The 23,859-nt window shown below is 35.7% G+C and overlaps 1 protein-coding gene across 4 annotated transcripts in view; it reads right to left on the minus strand.

The window, feature by feature from the left end:
* LOC126976351 (annexin B9) overlaps positions 1–23,054 on the minus strand; it is a 26,115-nt gene extending 3,061 nt beyond the window's left edge. For all 4 annotated transcript variants that reach the window (XM_050824667.1, XM_050824653.1, XM_050824662.1 and 1 more), the window contains exons 1-7: positions 22,925–23,054; positions 22,649–22,687; positions 18,197–18,373; positions 13,522–13,726; positions 4,549–4,778; positions 4,041–4,137; positions 1,549–1,730 (exon numbers count right to left, since the gene is read on the minus strand). In XM_050824667.1, coding sequence (XP_050680624.1) covers positions 1,549–1,730; positions 4,041–4,137; positions 4,549–4,778; positions 13,522–13,726; positions 18,197–18,373; positions 22,649–22,678 — 921 coding nt within the window. In that variant the 5' untranslated portion in view covers positions 22,679–22,687; positions 22,925–23,054. The remainder of the gene's footprint in view (positions 1–1,548; positions 1,731–4,040; positions 4,138–4,548; positions 4,779–13,521; positions 13,727–18,196; positions 18,374–22,648; positions 22,688–22,924) is intronic.
* Positions 23,055–23,859: the final 805 nt, after the last annotated feature.

A 23,859-nucleotide genomic window follows, 5' to 3' on the forward strand; every position in this document is an offset into this window, starting at 1 on the left:
CGATCTGAATGGATTGCGATCTTTCCAACGCGCGATTCATCTATCCCTCCAGCCATAGCGTCGGGAGAGCATTCTAGCGAGATAATTGTTTGTACTGACAGATCTCTTAGATTATGTAATTACACTATTCAAAATGCTTGAGGTTATACTGCTCTACTATTACTGTTTTAGTATTTTCGAGTTCAAAAATAAGGGAAAGAAAAGGAGATCACAATTACTTCTAATTTTTTCCAGTTAATTCACTTTACTTTTTAGTTTGCTACCAATAAAATGTTTTGCTTCATTTGTATCTAAATATTTATCAGTACGTCACTAAATAGCCCAGCGCAAGTTTGTTTTTAAACCAGCAAACATGCTGAGTTGGGACCATTTTTTGAATCGTATATAGGTAGAAAAGTTTCTGTATGTCTTTTTGTTTTCTTGCTTGTTTATCTCTGTCATGAGTTTATTTTTATTTTATATCTTTTGTATTTGTGTATTCATGCTAATTTAAAAGATATATATAAGAGATTTCCACCCATGTATTTATGCATTGACTAATCACGATATCTCTGGAACGATAAGGCGAAGAGACTTGAAATTTGATAGTAGAGGTCAGCTGAGACCGGATTTTAAATTCAATCGGCAACTTTTTTTATTATGAACAGAAAAACGTCTGTAGCGTCAGCTAGTTGAGAGATATAATTACGAAAACAAATAATAATGACGATCTCTATGGGCTCGGGCTTTCGTTACTTCTGTACAATTACTATACTAAAAAAATTGGTTTATTTCAAATGGAAACTAAAAAATGCTATAAACTGTCTCAAATAAGGCCTAGATTGCTGATCAAGGAGCTTTCTTCCACGTACTACAAAGCTGTGTAATGAGCTTCCTTGTGCGGTGGTTCAGGGACGATACGACATGGGTACCTTCAAGAAAACGCGTACACCTTCCTTAAAGGCCGGCAACGCTCCTGTGATTCCTCTGGTGTTGCAAGAGATTGTGGGCGGCGGTGATCACTTAACAACAGGTGACCCGTACGCTCGTTTGTCCTCCTATTCCATAAAAAAAAGATTGCTGATAACGACAATACTCTACTGTAGCTACCTTGCTCTACTGTCTCTACCCTGCTCTACATATTAGTACGATGACGAAATTAGGTTAGTCATGTTAGTGATCATTTGCAAAATATAATAGTGTAAGTACTACATACTACATAGTATTTAACATAGAATACTTAAATCAATAAATTCACAAATAAAGACGCATATCGCAAACTTAAAAACTTCAAATTAATAACTGGAACACCATGACATCCCCTTTAGATCTTCTAAAAATATTTAGTTAAAGGAATATCATGTATTAGAGTATTAGACTTTTTATTTATACTTTCTTTAAAAACAATTGCAGATCAAGCATAGCAAAGAATCGACTAAGAAATCTCTACCCTATATTTCACACAAGAAACAATAAATTAATGCTTCATCCCTCATTAGCCCATAACCAATGACATGAACAGAAACACAAAAAGCTAATTGAAACAAGGACATGGTTTGGTAATCTTACCGAGACCCAGTCCTCCAGAGGCTTCCCATACTTCTCGAGGAAGGCCTGCTTGATGTCGCCCAGGTCTATCTCAGAGCGGCTCACGATAATTCTGATCAATGTCTTGTCGTTAGTGCCCATTCCTTTCATCGAGTGGTACAGACGTTCGGCGAAGAAACCTACTTTGCTCTTCACACATTTCACTGGAATAAATCATTTATTTAATTAACATCTGAGATGTCAGAGGCTGCTTTGCACAAGATACCGGTAAGATTATTGGTTGATGGTGCCTATTTCTGCCGTGAAGCAGTAATGTGTAAGCATTATTATGTTTCGGTCTGAAGGGCGCCTTAGTGTAATTACTAGGCAAATGAGGCTTAACATCTCATGCCTCAAGGTGACGAGCGTAATTGCAGTACCGCTCAGTTATTGGGTTTTCAAGAATCCTGAACGGCACTGCATTGTAATGGGCAGGGAGTATCAATTACTATCAGCTGAACATCCTGCTCGTCTTGTCCCTTACTGTCATTCCACAGTTTGGTCTTAGGTATTCACATTTGTTAGAACGGTGGAGGAGGAACGCCACACATCCAGATGGTGAGGATTTTAATATGTGGGATGTGATTCGGTTGCAAGAATCTGGGGGCCTAACCCTACTCTTAGTTGAAAATGTCAGAGACGAATATTCGAATTTAACAAATAATCAAACGTCACTTTTACGATAATTTCAACGACACCTTCTAGGCTGTCGATGCTATTATCGTTTCAAGTTGTGTAGATATATTTGCCATAAAATATGCATACTTAATAAATATTATTAAAATAATGATATGTGATTCACTATAGGGATGGCGATCTCAAATCGAAGAATCGATTCCTCGGACCTACTAAACCGATTTTTTAAATCGATAAGTCGTACTGAATCGATATTTTACCCTTGAAAATCGACTTTCGATTTTTCTGTTTTGGTAAAAAATCATTTGTTAGCTGCTGCGACAATTTTAGATCCTAGATTTAAATAAAATCATTTTGCTGACCAAGTAGCCTGTTCTCGAGCAATAAATAGAATAAATACTTCAATTTTAGATATTCAATCACAGAACAACTTCCACAAAATAATAGTGAAGAATTCGACGCAATAGAAGGGACTGATTTAGAAAAAGGAATTTGGGATTTTCATAAGTTGCCTTTCAAAAAGCAACTCTCTACATTTAATACACTTGCACTGGAAAGTCAAGGCTTAAACGAAGAGTTTAAACACTATTTATGTTTTGACTTTTGACACTCAACAGCGACATAGCACAGAAAATTCACACTAACATCGTAAAAAAATTAAAATATAAGTCTATGATAAACGATAAGGAATTCGAACATTAGTTGCGATATATATATGCGGAGTATTATCGTATCGTTCCAAATGTATCGTTGTCGATTTTGCGTGTAGACCTCCAGGACACTTAGATCTTCGGAACACTCCCCGTTATAAATGAAGACACACAGTTGCTGAATCGAAAGAAAAAAACGAGATAATATAATATATTATGATTTAGTTTATTCATAAAATAAAAATATACTTATTGTCATAAAAGAATCTATTGTCAAGTGTGGGGTTTGAACCCACGCTCCCTCGGGAAACAGAGCTTAAATCTAGAGTATTCTACCACTCGGCCAATATAGCTTGACAGCAGTTGTTGAAATTAATGATTTAACTTCAACCCTACTCCGCGGCCGACTGTAATGCGACATGGGGTTGAAAACATGTAGGCGATGTATTAATAATATGATAATCAGGTTTTTTTTTGCTAACTTAAATTGAGCCAAAAAAAGATACCTACATAATACTTAATTACGAATCTGATAACCTTTAATATGTCAGAGTATCTAGAACTTACAATGTAAAAAACCAAGCTACGAAGGCCGCAACACTTCCTATATTGTTGAAGACACAACCTTGATATAATCTGTGAGTCATACAATATGACGGATTACAGGAAAAAACGTTAAATAATGACGTGTTGTACATTCTTCTGGTTATTTAACCTTGCAAAACAAGTAATGGTGAGTGTACTTCGAAATCAGAGCAAAGAGGGGCTATTTCTGAGAGATAGCGCTGGTATTCATACACGAGTCATGGTGTTATATTTTTTCATCCATTTATTTTGTGAATATAAGTCTGACTAAATGTTTTGTGAACTTTGGTATAGAATACGTTACAGTAGGCTGGCCTTGACTCTTAAATACGTTCATCTATTAATAACAATTTGAGTGATTAAACTATGTCCGGCGCTCTTAGTATTAGTCGGGCTAACTAGAGAACATCAGAGGATCGTTTAATATAACTTCACTATTAATTTTAAGTTTATGAATACCTGACCTTCAAATTCAAAGTATATTGTCACCTCAAAAGCCAGTAACTCATCTCCGATATTGCATTTATCTCTTAGTTCCATCAGGTGAACCACAGCCCGTGTGATCCTCTAAGACAACACAATAATACAATAAATGGAACATACCGATTGCCAGCATGCCCTTCTCCACACTACCGGAGAACTCTTTCTTGATGGTTTCCTCGATGTCTTTGCCAGTTAGAGCTTCGTATTCAGCAAAAATCTGAAATTTATATCATTCTTCTATACTACTATACAGACCTCATGAAACTTGAAAACCTTCAGTAATTACTGTGGCTGTTATCAATAGGTATCGGGTGCTGGTTTGTTATAACTGGCACACGAAACAATTTATAAAAAATATAACATATATTGACATGGGTATGACATATCCCAGTGGTTAGTGACCCTGCCCACTGAGCTAGAGATCCCGCTTTCAAATCCCGGTAGGTGCAAACATGTATGCTTTTTTCCAAGTCATGGATGTTTAAGAATGTAAATCATATTAAATACTAAATTGCTGTCATGTACACACGCTATATCGCAAGCAATCGCTGTAGTACAGGCTATGCCTAGTTTGGGGCAAGACGATTTGTGTAATAGTGTGTGAATATTTTATTTGTATTATAATTACCTGTCTTAATTGCTGATAGGAACGTGTGATAAGTATGGAGTTAAAGACGGACTCATCAGTGCCCCACTGGCCTTCACCCGCGGAGGCCAGGGCCTCGGCGTCGGCCTTAGCCGAGCTCTCGTCCACGCCTTGGTTCTCATCACGGTTGGCCATACACAGCGACACGCACAGACGCTTGAAGTGTCCCGAAGTATCACCTTTCAGGTCCGACTCCAAACTCTTGCCGTAAACTGTTTGAAATTAAAAATAAAATAAGGTAGCCTAAAAAAACAAACCAGATGGAATAAAGTTCTAGAGTTTTGTAAAGAGACATGCGAGGAGCGATCAAGACACATTACGATGAAGATATTCACACTTATAAAACATTGGGAAAATAAATACCGAAAAACAGAAAGTCTCGACCTTTTTCGTGACTTTCACCAAATTTTAATGAAAGCGGTCTAGCGCGTCCACATCATACTTATTTATTTATTTGTTTGTTTCTCTTGCCGTTACGTTAAATCTAGTTCATATTTTAACAAAGGTTTATACTAGTGCAGACTACAAGTATTATAAGTCTGAAAGGAAATTATTATATTCACCAAAGAAGTTGTCGGATATGGATAGGCAATTGATGCAATAGTGAGCAGACCGGGTACTTACTGTACGTGGGGACTTTTGTTGGCCCCGTTGTATAATCTTAATATATATAAATTCAGTGTCCTGATGTTTGTTTCCAGTGAACTCGTAAACTAATGAACGGATTTTAATGGGGATTACTTGAGAGATAGGATAGTTTTTATTTCGATTTGTTACCCATAATTATTTTTATTTCCATTGTTTTGTATGGACATATTCTGTATGAGAAAATTTATTAACGCACGGTTTGACAGTTCTGCTGTGAAATAATTTCATTATAACAACAGGGAGCATATTTTACGAAATAATTCTCGATGTTATGAAATATAATTGAGAAATTCATAAAAAACAGTATTTTATTTAATATGTACAGAACAACGTCTGTTGGGTCAGCTAGTAGTTAATGTAAACTGGATGGGCGGAATATTTCAACCGTCCAAGTTGATTGGGTAAATATTTGAATTCTGTTGTTGATTTTATAACACTCAAAAAGTACTTGACCGATTTATATCGAACAGCTCAAGTAGAATTACACAGAGCTGAATAACATAGGGCATTATCTTATTGACATCGCTACGTAATTGCATTTGTCGATAGGCAGTGACAAACAAGTGACATCATTTGTTTGTAGAAAGAAAACCTGTAAAAAATGACTCAAATAATCTGCCCGGACAGACCTCGTTCTGTCAAAAGTCAATAGTAAAAATTAAATAAATAAGTACTTATTTCCGAGTGATCCCGTTATTTATGTCTCGACAATAAACCACGATTACTTACAAAAATAAGTTTTAATCTCTCATTCTAATATTTAATTTTATTTATTGCGTAAGCAAATAAAGCGGCAATAGTTTGATGCGAAATGTTGGTCATTTGGTCCCATAAAAATTTTATGTATATTTTTGTTTACGTGGATTATATAATTATAGCTTGTGTACGGCGTTTTTAGGAATTCTCCTTTAGATTGATTATATAATTATTAAGTATTAACCCGTGTCCCCATAAGTGGATCTAAGGAATTCATGGCTAACAAACATTCTTCGCGATATTTCAGGTCTCACAAGAACGTGAAATAGTTTCGAGCGACATTTTTCCGAAGTCGATTCCTATTTTCCGTTCCCAATTCTTGGGATCTATATTGTTTAAGGCGCGCGGCAATCTTCGTAAGCCTACCCATATTTATTTAAAAAAAAACATTCTTTATATGTCAGTAAAAAGCAGCGAAATGTTATAGTATACCTGATATTACAGACACTAAAAAGTAAAAAAATAATAAATACCTTTAAAAACCGACTTCAAAATCTCCCAAAGTATAAAATAACTTAATAAAGATTTAATTTAATACATATCTTACTAATTAATACCTTTATTAATTAGGTTTACATAAGAGGTGTATTATATTACATGTACGAAATGTAGTAATATAAAGTTTAATACTTCAGACCTTTAAGAGTGAATTCAATTTTGGATTACTATAGGTATCTACGTACCTATTCTAAGTTATACATATATTAGAATAGGTACCTAAATCAAAAATTATAGTTACCAAACTTAAATGAATAAATAATAAAGATTTTGCAAGGGAAACAATACAAAATGCAGTTTGATTAACGTTTAAGGTTGTTTGAAAACCTTACATGCCATTTTAGCAGACCAATTAAAATACAAAGGCTCTATACACACTGTGAATAATAACGAAGTTGAGCAAAACAGTCCGTGATCTAATAACTAATATGTACTCGTAACTACACGATGTCTACTTGGTGAATATAATGTAGATTGTAGAAGGTGCTCAACTCTAGTGCAATGCTAGATAATAAACAATGACATATCTACGTAACAATAATCTTAGAATAAGGTACTTATGATAATAAAGTGGTTAGCGATCCTACCTACTAAGCTAGAGGTCCCGGGTTCGAATCCCGGTAGGTGCAAGCATTTATATGATGAATATGGATGTTTGTGTCCGAGTCATCCATGTTTAAATGCATTTATGTATGTTAATATGAATTTACGTATGTTTAAGTATATTGTATTAAATATATCATTGTCTTGTAACCCATAACACAGGTTATATATATGCTTAACTTGGGGCAAGACAATTTGTGTAAAAAGTGTGTCAATATTATTATTATTATTATGATGCGGGGTCTGTATGTTAAGGCTCCTCCTTAGAACTAAACTCAGGGCCGTATTCCAGCAGTCGTCCCATTACGTAATCCACTTATCATTGTCTTCAAAATGGCGGATAAGAGTCGCGTCGTTCTAGAATACCTTCGAACAACAATAGCATAGTTGCTATTGTTGGTCGAACTAGAATACGGAGCTCAATTAGATTAGACCTTATCCACATAAGGCGAACGTGATTCATATTTTAGATGCAGCACCCTTAGATGATTTATACGTCTAGATATATATTATATGATGATATATATTAGTTTAGTTTGCGTGACAAGCTACGTCTAAATTACTCAAATGTATTTGATTTAAAAATATCTATACTCCCGCCCGGAGTCGAACGTTGTACAACGTTCGATAGTATCTTTAATAACCGTCTATATCTTTGTCAAAAAATTTCGTCTCACGTTGTTTGTCCACGTAATCGTGGACTCCTAAACTACTGATCCGTTTTGAATCAAAGCTTGCAAACTATGTCAAGTTTAATACAACCTGTGAGATAGGATAGCTTTTTTTCGATTTACCCTTAATTTGTTTTAATTTCAAATTTTATTTTTGTACGAATAATTCTATGAGATAAATTGACGCACAGTTTGACATTTCTTTTAGGTAATTACAATAACAGGAAAAAGCGAAATAATTATTGTTATGATTGAACTTCTACAAATTTCATAATTGGACGTAGTTACTGAAAAACGTTCCAAGCGATAAAATTTGTGTTTAAAATTTAATAAATATTAGTGTATTCCATACATGTGGGTTGGGCTACTAAGTCATGGCGTCATTTTAAGAGTGACAGTAGGGCTGCCATTTATTGTCAGTCCGTTAATATGAATCACGTGACCAGTTTTGTGTTCTTAACTCAATTTCGACATGATTGTGGTTTGGAACGCTTTTCTGGAATTATGTCCAATTAACAAAAATATTTTAAATTTTGATATGATTTTTTGTTATTAATTCATTTAGGTGAGGTCAAGCGTACCTATCACCAGCTAGTTTTAATATTGTTTTAGTTAGCAATATAAATAAATCTTGGTCGATAAAAGAACGTTTTATGTAAGTATACCTACAGAACAATATAATATGACTTTTATGTAGATATCTGAAGCTATTTATGTTTTATATGAGGAAAATAGTATTGCAAATGTTGAAAATATGTGCACAACTGTTTGATAAAAGTTCCGCACGAATATTCTATCGCGTGTGTAAATGTAATTTAATTGTGACCTAAAATTGTATATTCACATAAAAATAGTTCATATTTGATTGCATTCATTAAGAATGGGTGCAGTACGTATCAAATATGTGAAATATTTACCACATTTGCACTTTAGTTATAGGTATGTTATATGCACGTTGGCTATGGGTGAATTGAGGAAAATATGGAAGGATCGCAATATCACCAAAAACACCAAAAAAAGGCTTGTAAGGGCTCTCATATTCCTCTACGCTGCTGAGACATGGACCCTACGAGAAAGTGAGAAGAAAAAGACCAATGCTCTTGAGATGTGGTGCTGGAGAAGAATGCTCGGCATATCGTGGACGGAATTCCGAACCAATGAATTCTTCGGGAGCTCGGCATCAAACAGATACTGTCTACTGCCTACAAGCTCGCATTCTCACTTTCTTCGGGCATGTATCGCGACGTGGAAGCGACTCCATAGAACGCTCAATAGTGCAGGGTAAAGTCGAGGGCACTAGACCACGAGGCAAGTCCCCGATGAGGTGGACGGACCAAGTGAAGCAAGCTGTCGACGGTACTCTGCATGAATGCACGAGAAGAGCGGCAGTTCGCGAGGAGTGGCGTCGCATTGTGAAACAGGCTCTGACAAGAGTGTATCGCCGAAGAAGAAGAGCACGTTTGTTAAAGTACTTGCAAATTGTTATGCGTGTTAGTCTGTTTTTAATTTTTAGTGGACAGTTATGACACAACCATAATATCACAAAACAAAACACTTATAGAATCCTCTTCTGGAATATGGATCTCTCGTCCCAAACAGAGGCTTCATGCTAAGCTCTCATAAGTTTTGTGCCTGGTGACCATAATTTACGACCGTACAGTATGTCAACAACGTTCCTTGCAATTATGGTACAAGAATTCTATCTTGGATGAAGATATTTCGACATACTATTATTGTGTATACTTGTTATTTGTAAATTATTTTTTGTTTTTTCTAAGTTACACACTAGCGGTATGAACATGGTAAACAAATAATTTTTGCGAAAAATATAAACCTGAATTTGACAGATAACATTTTACACTGGTGCATTTTAACATCTTATATTATCATTAATTAGGTTGCTAACTCTATGAATATTTTATTTCAACATAGAACTTAGCGTGCTCTGCTGGTGTATTTGAAAACTAATTCACGGTCCAACTCAGCATCTGCACAATTCGGCATTGTGAGTCACGCATTATGCTCTGTAATTGGAAAACTAGCTATATTTCAAGACTGGACTTTTCGTTCATTACAATATGTGATACAATTGTTTCAACTAAATCTCTATTTTTGAAGCTCATAGAAATTTCTGCAGACATGCTTAGATTTTCTGAATTATTACATTTCTGTCAAAAAGTCGTTGCTAACGTCCACAAGACATGTAGCTTTCAAATTAATTTAATAAGTTAGCTAAGACTCAAGGGCTCCTTCATAAGTATTAAATTTAACAATTAAATACCAGACTACTACTAAACTAGGACTGGCTGAGCACAAATCCAAGAAATATATTACAGATTTTTTGGTTAAGCATTCTGAAATTGGAATGGATCCAAGACAATCTTTCATTCTTTCATGAGTCATTAACAAGCCAAAGTTGTGCGACATTACGTTGTCCTCAGTACGACACAAACCACAATATAATATATTCTGACATGTTTGCTCTTAGCACCCCATCATCGAGATGCGTTTTTTTTAATCTGTGTCCAATAAATACGTGAATTATCAAGCAAATTCTTGCCATGATTAGCGCCACCGGGGACAGAACGTCGTAGACAGTTCAAGAACATTCTTAAACGCGTACTAGTTTTGGACGCGGCGAAACCCATTACTTATTATTTACCTTATAATTCGTAACCATTGGGTGGTTTGAAGACGTAAGTAAGATTTACAGATATTTTGAATCCGCGTAGCAAAGTCTACGAGCAACGAGTGTTTGACATTTAGCAGATTCTGTTTATAAAGTGCTTGGGATCTTGGGATTAGAGCAGGGGTGCTCAAACGGTCGATCGCGAGTGCTTTTTGAGTCGATCTTGAGAACAAAATCCGGTATAATAAACTAAAATCGGTAATAACGTACCATCTTATGAAATGTATGCTCAGGACATGCAGTGTCACGCATCAACATCCAAAGTCACTTTTTAGCTAAGCTTAGAACTTTAGAACGCGTTTGTTTTGTAAGAACCAATAAACTCGCAATTTTGAATAATAATTATGACTTTTTTCATTGACATTTAAGAGCAGCCTTACACTTACCTTGACTATAAAAATGCATATTTTAAACTAATATCTATGTCATCGTGACACTATCTAGACGACAATCCATCATCACACATACTTGAAGGCTCTCAGAGCCGATCGATCGTAGTCCAACAATTTTGAGGTAGATCGCCAGCAGTTCAAGCTTGAGCACCCCTGGATTAGAGTATGCTACACTAGTTTCTAAATAAGTATTGTACTGGTAAACCAAGCAAAACTATAATGTTATAACAACCTGCTCAGTGGTCGCTGTAGATTTTACTTAAGCTGAAAATAAAACAAAATATATAAATGTAATAATGTTGCCTCCCTCGCTTCAATTGACACTGCAATCGTGAACGGGCGCTGCTTGCGATGTCTGGTCGGTCATGTCTTCGGCGATATTTATACTAGCTTTTACCCGCCACTTCGTCCGCGTGCAGTTGTTACTTTCGCCTGCATTTTTATTTTTAATATACTCACTTTGCAAAAAATACATTAACTACCAACTATAGAACTTTCATCCCCACACAGGTCGAAATATTAAAAACGCTAGACCAAATATTTTCTTTATTTCTTATCAAGTGCCTAAATACAAAGTTTCACGATGCCACTTTGAACTTTCACCCCTATTTTAACCCCACCATGCCTGTTATTCGCGATAAAAGTATTTCCCTTTCCATTTATGTCTTTTCCCAAGTCTATCTCTATACTAAATTTCATCAAAATCTATTCAGTGGTTAAGGCGTGAAAGCGTAACAAACTAACTTAACTTAATTAATCTCTCTTTTTCTTTTTATAACTTACACTGTCAAAACGTTTGAGTAAAGTTGATATGCATCACTTTACATACATTGTATAAAATATATTATTAAATGCTGAAACTGTAAAAATAGATCAAAAACAGTGGCAATGACTTTATTTTCACATCTTCTCATTGAAGTTCAACTTCACCGAAGTCGTGGTAAAATATTTAATTTAATAAATGATTTTTCTATCTTCCAAATGGTGCTGCAATACTGCATAGTACATTCGTCTTTCATTTATCTCTATTGTATAATAATTGTCACTCGTTCATTGACTCGACCTTGAGTCGAAGATGTCAGGTATTCTGTCTATCTATTAAAATAGAGGATTATAATATTTTATTATACTATTCCTCTTTATCTTTTATATTATATAGATACTGAACTGGAAAACTGTCGATTTCATAATGTTTAGTACGTAGGTACCACAGTAGTAATTTTTATGGAAAATTTCTCACTTTAGAGATGATACCTAAATAAAGAGTACAGTCTTAGATTAAAGATTGGTCTCCGCTGCGCTCCAACTAGATACCAGACGTAATCGCAATGTGCGGCAACTAATTATACTACGCCCAAGTGGGCGTACTCAAGCCAGTCACGAACAATGTGTGACGTTGACGTGCCACTGTTAAACATTGCTAATAATTAAAACTAAAATGCCAGGTTGCGTTATAAAACTTTGTAAAAATTATAGTACAAGAAAGCCTCGGATCACTTATTTTATTAATAATTTCAATGTAAAATAATACAAAGCGTATGTTTAAAAAGGCTATAATTGTTCTTAGGTAGTGCGGTATCTAGCTGGAGCGCAGCGGAGACCAATCCTTAATGTAAGAGTAGAGATTATTAAGTGTGTCATAAACATGTTAAATTTTTTTTCTACAAAAGCTTGTCAGACTGACGTCATAAGTATTTATTTTATGGACTGTATTAGAAAAACGGTTTTTTTTTGGACAACAACAAGTAGGTATCCAGCCTACACATGAAAATACAGTTACTCTATTTTAGAGTACGTTTGGCAATTCTACAAGTAGGGATCTATTGCATTTTTAAAATGTTAGTAATGAAAATAGGAACTAGCGTACAATAATATGATAATAGGCGACACCTCAATTAAGCAAAAAATTTAAAGTAAAATTACAACAAATTATGTAAAGGAAGTGTATCTAGTTTCTAGAATCAAGTGGTTCCGTACCTGGTTACATTGCTTTTTAGTACAACTCAAGGATGACGTTTAACCCAATAATAACTTTTATCAAAATTGTCCTGAGGCTGCTTTAGAGTATTTTTAAGGCGAAGAGTAAGCAGAAAACACGCAAACATGGTGTTTTTAGACAAGTTTTGTAGTGAAAGTATAGCAATTCGAGCTATGAACACTACTTAATCCTGTTACACATATCCTTAAGTCTTATTTGTAGGTTGCTAATGCTTCCTGTTTGTTAACACTGCCGAGCCTTTTTGAACTACCACTTTTCTTTGAAGTTAAACAAGTTTTTTGGCATGGCGTGATGCATTTTTTTGGTACTTTTCTCAGGAAAGTTAATCTTATAGCTTGTACTTTTTTGTGTAGGTTCATTTATTCAGATTAGTAGTGAATAGCGAGGATTGTAAGCATATAAACTGTTTTCCACCCAAGAAATTTGAAAATATTGGCTTTGTTACATAGATGGCGGGCCGGCAGCCGTGAACTCATATCGCTCAAGGTCGCTGGCATTTAGTTTCGCCTTAACTATTCCTGACTGATAGTTTAAGATTTGGACATCCATTTGATAAGTTCACCTCTATAACTTATAGTCTCACCATGTTAAACATGAGAGACGATGCATTGTAAGCACTCAGTTAAGCCGAGTTTAATTTGGAAGGATATAATTACATTGCAATAAACTAGAAATAGATTAGTAAGTAATTCAACTTACGCTGTTCATAGAACGCTGAGATGGTACGAATCCCATAGTTGCTGAGGGTACAGAGTATTTCGATGATGGCTTCTTCATCAGTACCAATTCCCGCGACGGCGTCGTGCAGCTCCTTGGCGTAGAAGTGTGGGAGGGGAGTCATGAGGGCGACGATGACGTTCTCCAGGTGACCACCTAGCTCGCTCTTGAGTTCGCTGATGAGGTCCTGGTACAGTTATTGAAATATACTATTTTTTGTGAATATTGATGATTGCGAAACTGAAGTGGCAGTGGGCAAGGCACATAGTTGAACGGATAGATGGCCGGTGGGGCAGGTGAATGGCGACCACGTGCCAGAAGATGCACTGTTGGTAGGCCCCCCATAAGATGGACCGATTGTAAGGGATCACACACATATTTTCGCATGCGGTATTCACCTTAAAAGGTAATGCGATTAGTAATATGTATAACCTTTGTAACTTAGCATACTTTTAAAATATGTAATATTGGAATTACCACTGGTGAATTTAAATAAATAAATAAATGATTACATAAAATTAAAAGAATCGGGAACTAACTTACGGGGAAGTGTACCAATAATACTGGCATTATTTTCGCATTGGATAGCTACGCCACAGTAGACTTACATGTATTATGTGGCCGTTAAATAAAAAGTGTGTGTGTACTTATAATTTATGTACGCACGCATGGAGTTATACTTATTGGGCCGTGAGCACGAAACATAAATCCAAATATTATATTCTCGTGCTAATTTACGATTTTAGCTTAAGAACAAAATTGTAAAAAAAAACTATTAAATACGATCAATGAAATTATTATTATACCGCATAATTTAGTACCTAATTAGATACCTTAACAACGTTTCTTTCAATATCATTAAATTATGTTTTTGCAATTAGAAAAAAATGATTTTTTTTAATTGACAACTTATACATATTGAAATTAATTTAATTGCCTATTGGTTGTGGTTCAGTAGACATAATATGAGATACAAGAGGCTTATGGTATGGCTGAAGTATCATACAATAGGTCTAAATGACCAATAGGCATGTTAGGGTGTCGGTGTCCGCGATCATCATCACGTATAGGAAGTATAATAGCAATAACCATCATTAACTATTAAGGCCTAGAACACATTGCGAATAAAAATTCGCGCGGATGAAGATCTTAGCTTAGTAAGTTTCAGCTAGCACGCACTGCGGCAAAATTCCGCGCGATTTTAAGTCAAGTTTATACGAGTAGGTACTCAGAGAACATGTTAATGGACAACAGAACAATTAACGCGTGTCAAATGATGTCACAAATACTGTTGTGCGAAAAAATGTAAAAAGAACCTTTTTTCCAAAATTGCGGACGAAAATAGACAGCTTAAAAGTTAAATACCGATTTTTTTTATAAATTTTCCCAGTCATTTCACTAGCAACTGCGCCCTTCAGACCGAAACACAGTAATGCTTACACATTACTTGCTGCTTGACGGCAGAAATTGGCGCTGTTGTGGTACCCATAATGTAGCCGGCATCCTGCCGCCAGCCTCCCTCTGGTAACATAATATAGATGCGGGATTAGAACCGACGCTTCTAGGGTTACGTCCCCGCGCTCTTCCAGCTGAGCCAATCGTCCGTGTCAATTGTCATAATATTTAAGTCTACATCTATGTGACCCTCTTGGTCCCATACTGTATATATAATTAAATATAATAATTTTTTAATGCATTCTTGCAAAATTCTATGTGTGCTTGTGTATGTACTGATCGTCATGTCATTTATAGTTTAAAGTCATTTTATTTTCGACGACCTGTATAGCCGAGTGGTTAGCGATCCTACCTACTAAGCTAGAGGTCCCGGGTTTGAATCCCGGTAGGTGCAAGCATTTATATGATGAATATAGATGTTTGTTTCCGAGTCATGGATGTTTAAATGTATGTTTATAAGAATTAATGTATGTTTAAGTAAGTATATAGTATTAAATATATAATTGTCTTGGAACCCATAACACAGGCTATATAATATGATTAACTTGGGGCAAAATAATTTGTGTAAAAAGTGTGTAATTATTATTATTATTTATATAATCATTTGTTTGAAGGCGATGAGCACGACATCCTTCTCTCATTAGCGATACGCGACTGAGCGGTCGCGCCCACGAAGCCGCCCTTCGTAGAAATGCCGCACCGCAACTGCGGATTGTTTGCGGTACAATATACGCGCGGATTTTTTCCGCAAGTGCATGCAGTCTAATACAATTTCATATGTCACAGAATGTTGCGGGAGAAACCGCGCGGTAAAAATTCGCAATGCGTGCTAGCACTTACCCTGTCAAGTCTTTGCGGGTTTACCTTAAGGCTGTTAGCCCAAGAAATCGCTAAAATAGAACATAATTGAAACCATTTTGTAACAGTTTATATAAATCTTTTATTTTTCCAAAAATATACCGTATAATATAGCTCTCGATATAATAAATTTTGGAATGGTTTCTTTCATGCACACATGAAACACACGCATACACGCGTGTGTTTCATGTCATATATACAGGATGGATATTTTGAGAAGGGCGGTGATGGCCAAGTCTGAAACTACGAGACTTAGAGAAAAGGCGGGAAAGAAGTTATGCCCTCGAATTATAAGGAATAACGTAAATTTTGTTTTTTAAAATTTCTTGAACTTTTGACGGAAATCGACCCGGATGATTTTTTTTGAACCAATGGACTCTGATGCTGTTAAGGATTAATCTTCGCAAAGAAATATTTTACAAAAAATTAAAGGAAATACCAAATTTTGTATCTTATTATTACACGGGAGAAAACTCACCTCCTATTCAAATTTTTATTAGACATCTTCCTAGCGGAATACTTTTGTGATACTTATAAATAAAAAGATAAGATATTACAAATTAGAAAGTGGAATTCCATTTATATTTTTTCGAATATTGATCATCAGTCGTCAGTATAAGTTTGTTTATGTTTTATTTTAATTTTAAGTTTATTTTAAGTACTTTGAAAGAACTTTCTCAGAATTGAAATTCTAAATAATGACCGATTTGATTTAATGGAAGCCTATTTTTTTAGCAGTAGAAGCACTTAGCTGGTACCAAAACAAATATTCACAACGCTATTTACATTCGGAAAAGGTATTTAGAACTATGTGAGTAATTTAAAAGTCATTCGGGTCGATTTCTGTCAAAAGTTCAAGAAATTTCATAAATGTGCAGTTATTTGTTTCTTATAAGTCGAGGGCGTGACTTCTTTTACGACTTTTGTCTAAGTCTCATGGTTCCCGACTTGGCAATCACCACCCTTCTCAAAAAACCAACCTGTATAATCATTAGTTTGAAGACAGAAGGCGAAGGGCATTACATCTTTCTCTCGTAAGCGATACGTGACTGAACAGTCACGCCCACGCAAATCCGCACCGGGGATATTTTGAGGTAAAATATATTGCGGATTTTTTTCCGCAAGTGCGTGCAGCTATAAATGTCACAGAATTTAGCGGGTGAAATATTCGCAATGCGTGCTAGCACTTAAATAAATAGATTAACTTGTCCATCGCATGAAAACATGAAAACACAGTGTATCTTTAAAATTAAAACACAATGTTTCTCACAAGTAATACATAATACATTATTTAGTGCCAATGTAAATCCTTTCCATACATCTCTAAGGTTTAATTTTGTGTCGCGGTTGTAAGAGTGGTCAATTTTCTATGTCTAAACTTGACTTTTCTCTAGGATTTTGTGTGTTTAGGTTCAGAAGCAGTTCTGTTATCAAACCTATATCTACCACTAAACAGTACACTTGTTCTGTTGAGATCCGGTTATATGGATGTATAATTGGCACATTTGAGGTTATCAAGGTCGAAACGCATTTTACTACGCCCAAAGTTCTTTTATGAATTATGTTACAACTAGGACGCTATTGACACTGCTTTGGGGAAGTGACGCCGTTTGACATTAGTTGTAACTGAGTTGGATCTAATTCAGTCCTAAGGTGTACATTAACGGCCGTTTTCAATAACGTATCTCTAGTTACGGATACATTGCTGTAACCGTTTAATGACAACACCTTATCTATCCATAGTAATGTCCAATATTGCTATAGTCCAATGCTGTATGTCGATAGGTTATTGAAATGTAAGTAAGCGTAAAAGGATAGATTTGTCTACCTCTAGTAAGTTAAACTAAGCATAGATTAGGTTATTGAAAACGGCCGTAAATAGAGCTATTTTAATAACAAATCAAACAATCTAAAAATATTATATTTGAAGTATTTGGCGTTGAATAGAGACTTCGCTTCATTGTGTGTCTTCTACCGCATATTTCACAGGGAGTGTTCCGAAGAGCTGTATAACCTGATTCCTACCGCCGGAGCCCTATATGGCGTCAATATAGGGCTCCGGCGCCATAACCTTCATCATCTTCACCATACATCCACAGTTCGATTTTTTTCCACTGTGAAGTGACCTTCTTTGCGCCGTCCTTCCAGATCTTTACGATATGAGGATCCTAAATGCCGGCAACGCTCTTGTGATTCCTCCGGTGATTTGTTACTATATAAATCTTTATAAAATAAATATAAAAGTAAAGCGGACGTACATATTTTGGCTCGCACCCATAGTAAGGACCATATCCAGTTCTGGGCTATATGATTTGTGTGGTCTCAATTATTAAGTTATCCTCACCTTTCCGTAGTTGGTCTTGAATGTTTCGGCGATTTCAAGACGCTGCACAATACCACGACGACACAACACGTCAATGATGGCCTTCTCATCAGTGCCGAAGCCTTTCATCGCCTTCCTGAGGGTCTCCGCATCTGCCGCGGGTTCGAAGGGTTCCGCGGGGTACACGGTGGGGGTACACTGCGGAATTGTGTTTACTTAAAAAATATTGAACTCGGATCCGGTTATGATATGAATAAAAATACATGCGAGTGACCTTAGATAATTTATACGTCTAGATATAATATTTTGCTGTTGGACAAACGATAAAAACAGGCCAGTACACTCGCGATTTGTATGCCAATTTGTGTTAGTGTGCGTGCATTGGTCAAATTAATTAATTTTTGAAGTAAAAACTTCTTGAGAGTTGTGATGGGTATAAAATGATAAACTCGCGTCAGGACACGTGGCCTGATCGAGAGTTCGTAAGGCAGTCGTTGAAATTATGGATAAAAGTTGATTTTTCTGACAGATAAGTAAACTTTTTTATGTAATATAAATTTTCTTTTTTGTGTACGATAGTGCAAAAAATGAAGATTGTATTTAACCACATAAATACTTTTATACTGATAAATAAAACAATTCGTGCGAAATTATTCCCTAACCATTCCAAATTATTCACAACGTTAATTCAAGTTTTCATTTCTGCCGGCACTCCCGGAGTGCAACCCGTATTTGTTTATACTTTATTTTGTGAAAGATGCCCATAGTAATTCATCATTGTTGAATATTGTATTGTTTAATAATAAAATGAAGCAAAGATCATGCCTGAATAAATTGCATTACAACGTAAGTGCATTGCATCTTCTGAATGATAACAGCAATCCAAGGGGTGAATTAGTGATGGTGAATAAAGATTAGTGCAAATAGTGCACTAATGTGTATACCTTTCTATTATATTTAGCAGAATTCCGTAGATACAAATGCCGTATTTTTTTTTTTCAAATCAAGTAGATCGAGATTCTTTACATTAATTTTTGGTTATATTATTCAAAGTGAATTTAACATACAAGAACACTTCGTATCGTGCTACAATGTAGGGACAGACTTATCGTCCAACATTTTTTTTATTCGAGTAACAGTTAATTCTGCCTACATAAGAACCAATCATTCTGGTAGCTAGGTAGATGCCTATATAGGTAAAAAAAAGTTAAATAAGTTAGACTCGTAAGTACAGTAATACTGCATACATTGTGTAATGAATAAACATTGATAGGTAGAATCTGTACGGCGACAGAACCGTAGTGGCATAAAACATTATGATACTTACCTAAGTACGAATTTGGTATCATTTTTGATATCCAAGATGGCCGCCGCGCTAAATTATGATTTCAACAATATGGGTATCGTATCCGAGGTTCTCGAGGGTGCAGATAACGATTTTGCGGTCCTTTTTGAAATCCGAGATGGCCGCCACTCACGTTTTTGTGCTACTTTTATGTGTGGCATTAGGGTTATCATTATAACCTCCACGCATACGTATGGATCCAAAAAAGTATTGCGCGGCGGCCATCTTGGATTTCAAAAATGATCCCAAATTCGTTCTCTGTACCCTCGAGCACCTCGGATACGATACCCATATTGTTGAAATCATAATTTTGCGCGGCGGCCATATTGGATTTAAAAAATGATCCCAAATTCGTTATCTGCACCCTCGAGAACCTCGGATACGATACCCATATTGTTGAATCTTAATTTAGCGCGGCGGCCATCTTGGATTTAAAAAATAATCCCAAATTCATTATCTGCACCCTCGAGAACCTCGGATACGATACCCATATTGTTGAAATCATAATATAGCGCGGCGGCCATCTTGGATTTCAAAAATTAATCCCAAATTCATTCTCTGCACCCTCGACAACCTCGGATACGATACCCATATTCTGTAGTAGCTAGGTCTTCAGATTCCGTCTCAATAATAATTTTAACATTATATTGTAACATAGTTTCAAAGTCATCAACATGTTACACTCGCACTATAGTATCAACATAATAAATATTAATTACAGTAGGTAACTACGCGAAGGTGCGCCCTCAAATATTATGACGGTTCGCTTTCAGCACTAAGTGTTATGACACTTAGGCCCTGTATCCACCAAAGCGGAGAGGAGATGTGAGCTGTGTATAGCGGAGATGTAAGCTTTGAGAGCTGGAAATCAGTCAAGTGATATCTACGAAAGGAGAACGTGAAATAACGCTTTCGGGTGTGCGAGGCGCGTGTAACTTACTAGTGGGAGGCTTCTTTGCAACCGGATGCCGGCTAGGTTATGAGAATTTCTGCCGTGATGCAGTAATCTGTAAGCATTAATGTGTTTCGATCTGAAGGGCGCCGTAGCTAGTGAAATTAATGGAAAACGTGAATTGACATCTTATTTTTCAAGGTGACGAGTGCAGTTGTAGTGCCACTCAGAATTTTTGAGTTTTTCAATAATCCTGAGCGGCACTACATTGTAATGGGCAGGGCGTATCAATTACCATCAGCTGAACGTCCTGCTCGCCTCGTCCATAAACTAATAAAGAAATCACGTTACTGCACGATTTGAAATAATCTTAATTCAACTAATTTTTTATTCGCCTTCACTAATTTACCACTTTTATTGATGTTATATTATTATTATTGATGCAATACACTTTCATTATAAGACAATTCATTAATGCATGCTCTTTGCTTCATTTCATTATTAACCAATTCAATATTCAACAATAAATTACAACTCTCCGCTTTGGTGAATACCGGGCCTTAATCACAATGAGAGTCTGTAGCCTACTCAATAACTTAATCCTAATGAAAAAATAATAGTCTGGCGCCAGTGAGCCTCCCTACGAGGCGAGGCCACGACGAGGGGTAGGTGAGTCATACGCCCCTTTATACAATAACCCCCTTATTCATAATAGTCTGCTAACTGAGAGCATTGCTAATTCTCACTCTGTCTTTTTCTATTGAACTAAGTTAGAATGAGAAAAAACACTCCTAAAAAGTTAGCGGACCATTATGAATAAGGGTGTAAAACTTTTAGGACGACCCACATAGCCCAGTGGGTAGTTACCACGCCTACTGAGCTAGAGGTGTCGGGTTCGAGTCCCGGTAGGTGCAAACTATATTATGATGAATATTGATGTTTGTTTCCCAGTCTTGGAGGTTTATATGTATAAGTATGTATATTATATTAAACATATCGTTGACTTGTACCCATAGTACAGGCTATGCCTAGTTTGGGGTAAGATAATTTGTTTTAAAGAAAATAACATACCTAAAACAGAAGGTACCCTCTTACCTCTTTTGTCAACGCTATTAGTGGGTACTTAAAAACTCGGTTGCCATTAAAACCTTTTCTCGTGAATTCTAAGGAATTAAAAATTTTATTTAATTGATGCATATTTTTTATGAAAACTATGATTTGAAGTCCGTATACAAATATAAGTAAGTACTTACCTATTATAAAAACTATGTCTCTTTTTACTAATAATTACGATTGTTGAATTTCCAAGTAACAATTACCTATAGCAAAATTATCGAGGCATGTGAATATTTAGTTTTCAACAAGTTTCATTAAAAAATGATGTGAACAGAGTAAGTTCACAATACCTGACTTATTCTGATGGCTAGGGGGTTTAATACCTAATTGGTAATATTATTTTATTAACCGATAAAATTTTCGCGTGCAAAGCCTATTTTCGTGAACCTGGTGCTTGTGGTTGAAGTATGTAGGCTTGAGGCAATCTTACCTGCCACAACACTACCAACCTTAAACTTTTCCTTGAGTTAGTATTGCATAAAGAGAGTAGGTATTAACATTAATATGGTGATATTAATACTGATTTTAAGAAAGAATTTCGAAAGCTGTATAATTATAGCTTGAAGCATATTTCTGCAAGTATTAAACTTTTTCTGTATTCATTGGTATGAAAATAAATTACTTATTGAGCAGATTAAGTGATCAATTTGTAATAAATTATTAAAGAATTAATATTCTATGCAATTCAAGGAATTTTCAGTATGTAACATGAATTAATTTATACTTACATCGCCTGGAGGTTTATGCATTTCGGTATAGGTACTACAGAACTAAATAGCAGCTACCGTAATAAGTAATTATTAAAAAGTTCTAGAAGCTACCAGAAGAACCAACTATTTACTAAGGCGCTAGGTAGCTAGTAGCTACTTTTCTTAAAAGCAATAAACTTCCTAATAGCACACCTCGCAAACAAATAATATCTTATGTAAGATCCTTCCTACATGTAAAGAATAGGTACCAAATGAATCTAACTACGTTAATTTTCACTAATTTTAACTTGTTTACCCATAAGTTCTAATGAAACGCCTTTAAACAGCCTTGCCATGAATGACATCATTTCAGAATCGATACAGCTAAATGTAGGTACCTACTAGGTATAAAAGTTGGTGCAAAATTTTACCTTGTACGGGTAATATTGTTGTCCGCTCATTTTGAATTCCTAAAACAAAACAAAATGTTGAGATAACAACACACAAACACTGCAAAATAAAAATAAAAGTAGGTACCTATAGGTATTTAACACTAACCGGCTTTTAGCAATTTGGTATGCTAACAACTGATTCACGGTTGAACAAAATAGTTTTGATACCATAAACTAACTACATAAGAAACGTTCAATTAATTATTTTAACAGTACAATGTAATTAACGACATAAAAAGTTTATAAAATACATACTTGTTTTCTGGTATAAGACGACACCGGACACACCCAAACGCACGAGATACTTCGAGTTGAGGCAAATCCGAAATAAACGCTTTATGAGTGTACACACGACGACGATTCGTTGAGGTCGGCTGGTTCCGTCGGGCGTCAGGTTTTATCGCCCTCTCTCTCACCTTGGTGATGACAACCATTGGCCGCCTTATGGTAATACAATTTAGTTAAACGATTTATTGTAATGTTTTTCTTTCAATTCATTTAACAATAGTAACTAGCTAATGATTAAGTAAAGCAATATAAAATAGTTCTAGTGAGCAAGCTTGATCTTATGAGCTGAAACAATGTCGATTTTAGACATTCAATTTTACTATGTACTAATATTGCATGCTAATTATTTTTTAACTATACTCAAGTCAAGCCTGTTCGCAACAAAACGAAATTCGGTTATTTAATGCTTTTCATGTTGGATATTTTTGCTTAGTTATTTTAGAGCCAATTGTTGTTAGTTACGACGGCCGACAGGCCACGTAATCTCGGATGATGTCATCGGGAGCCGTGAACTGAACTCTAGCGCGCGGGCTGTGGTCTCCCGTCTCTGCGACGGATTTTGCCGATCGGTTTATTACTACAATCTAGTCTCAGTTTGTTAACTTTGTAACCATGTCCTACTCCTATGCGGTCAGCCCGACGCCGCGCCGCGCCGGTCGAGCGGTCGATTGGCAAAACAACCTGGATTCATTGAAGCTGAAAACACCTACCTACAGTTTACACTAAAACTTTCTATGGTCAATGCGTATACATATGAGATTCTAGAATTTCTCCTCGAGATTATATTATGATGTAGGTATCAGAAACCTATATAATAATCCAGCAAAAATCCTTTACCTGCCTCTAACGTGATGATAATATTATGTACAGAGTACCAAATATGAGATTTTTTACCTATTCGA

Source organism: Leptidea sinapis, chromosome 2, assembly GCF_905404315.1.
Source record: "Leptidea sinapis chromosome 2, ilLepSina1.1, whole genome shotgun sequence".
Lineage (NCBI taxonomy): Eukaryota > Metazoa > Arthropoda > Insecta > Lepidoptera > Pieridae > Leptidea > Leptidea sinapis.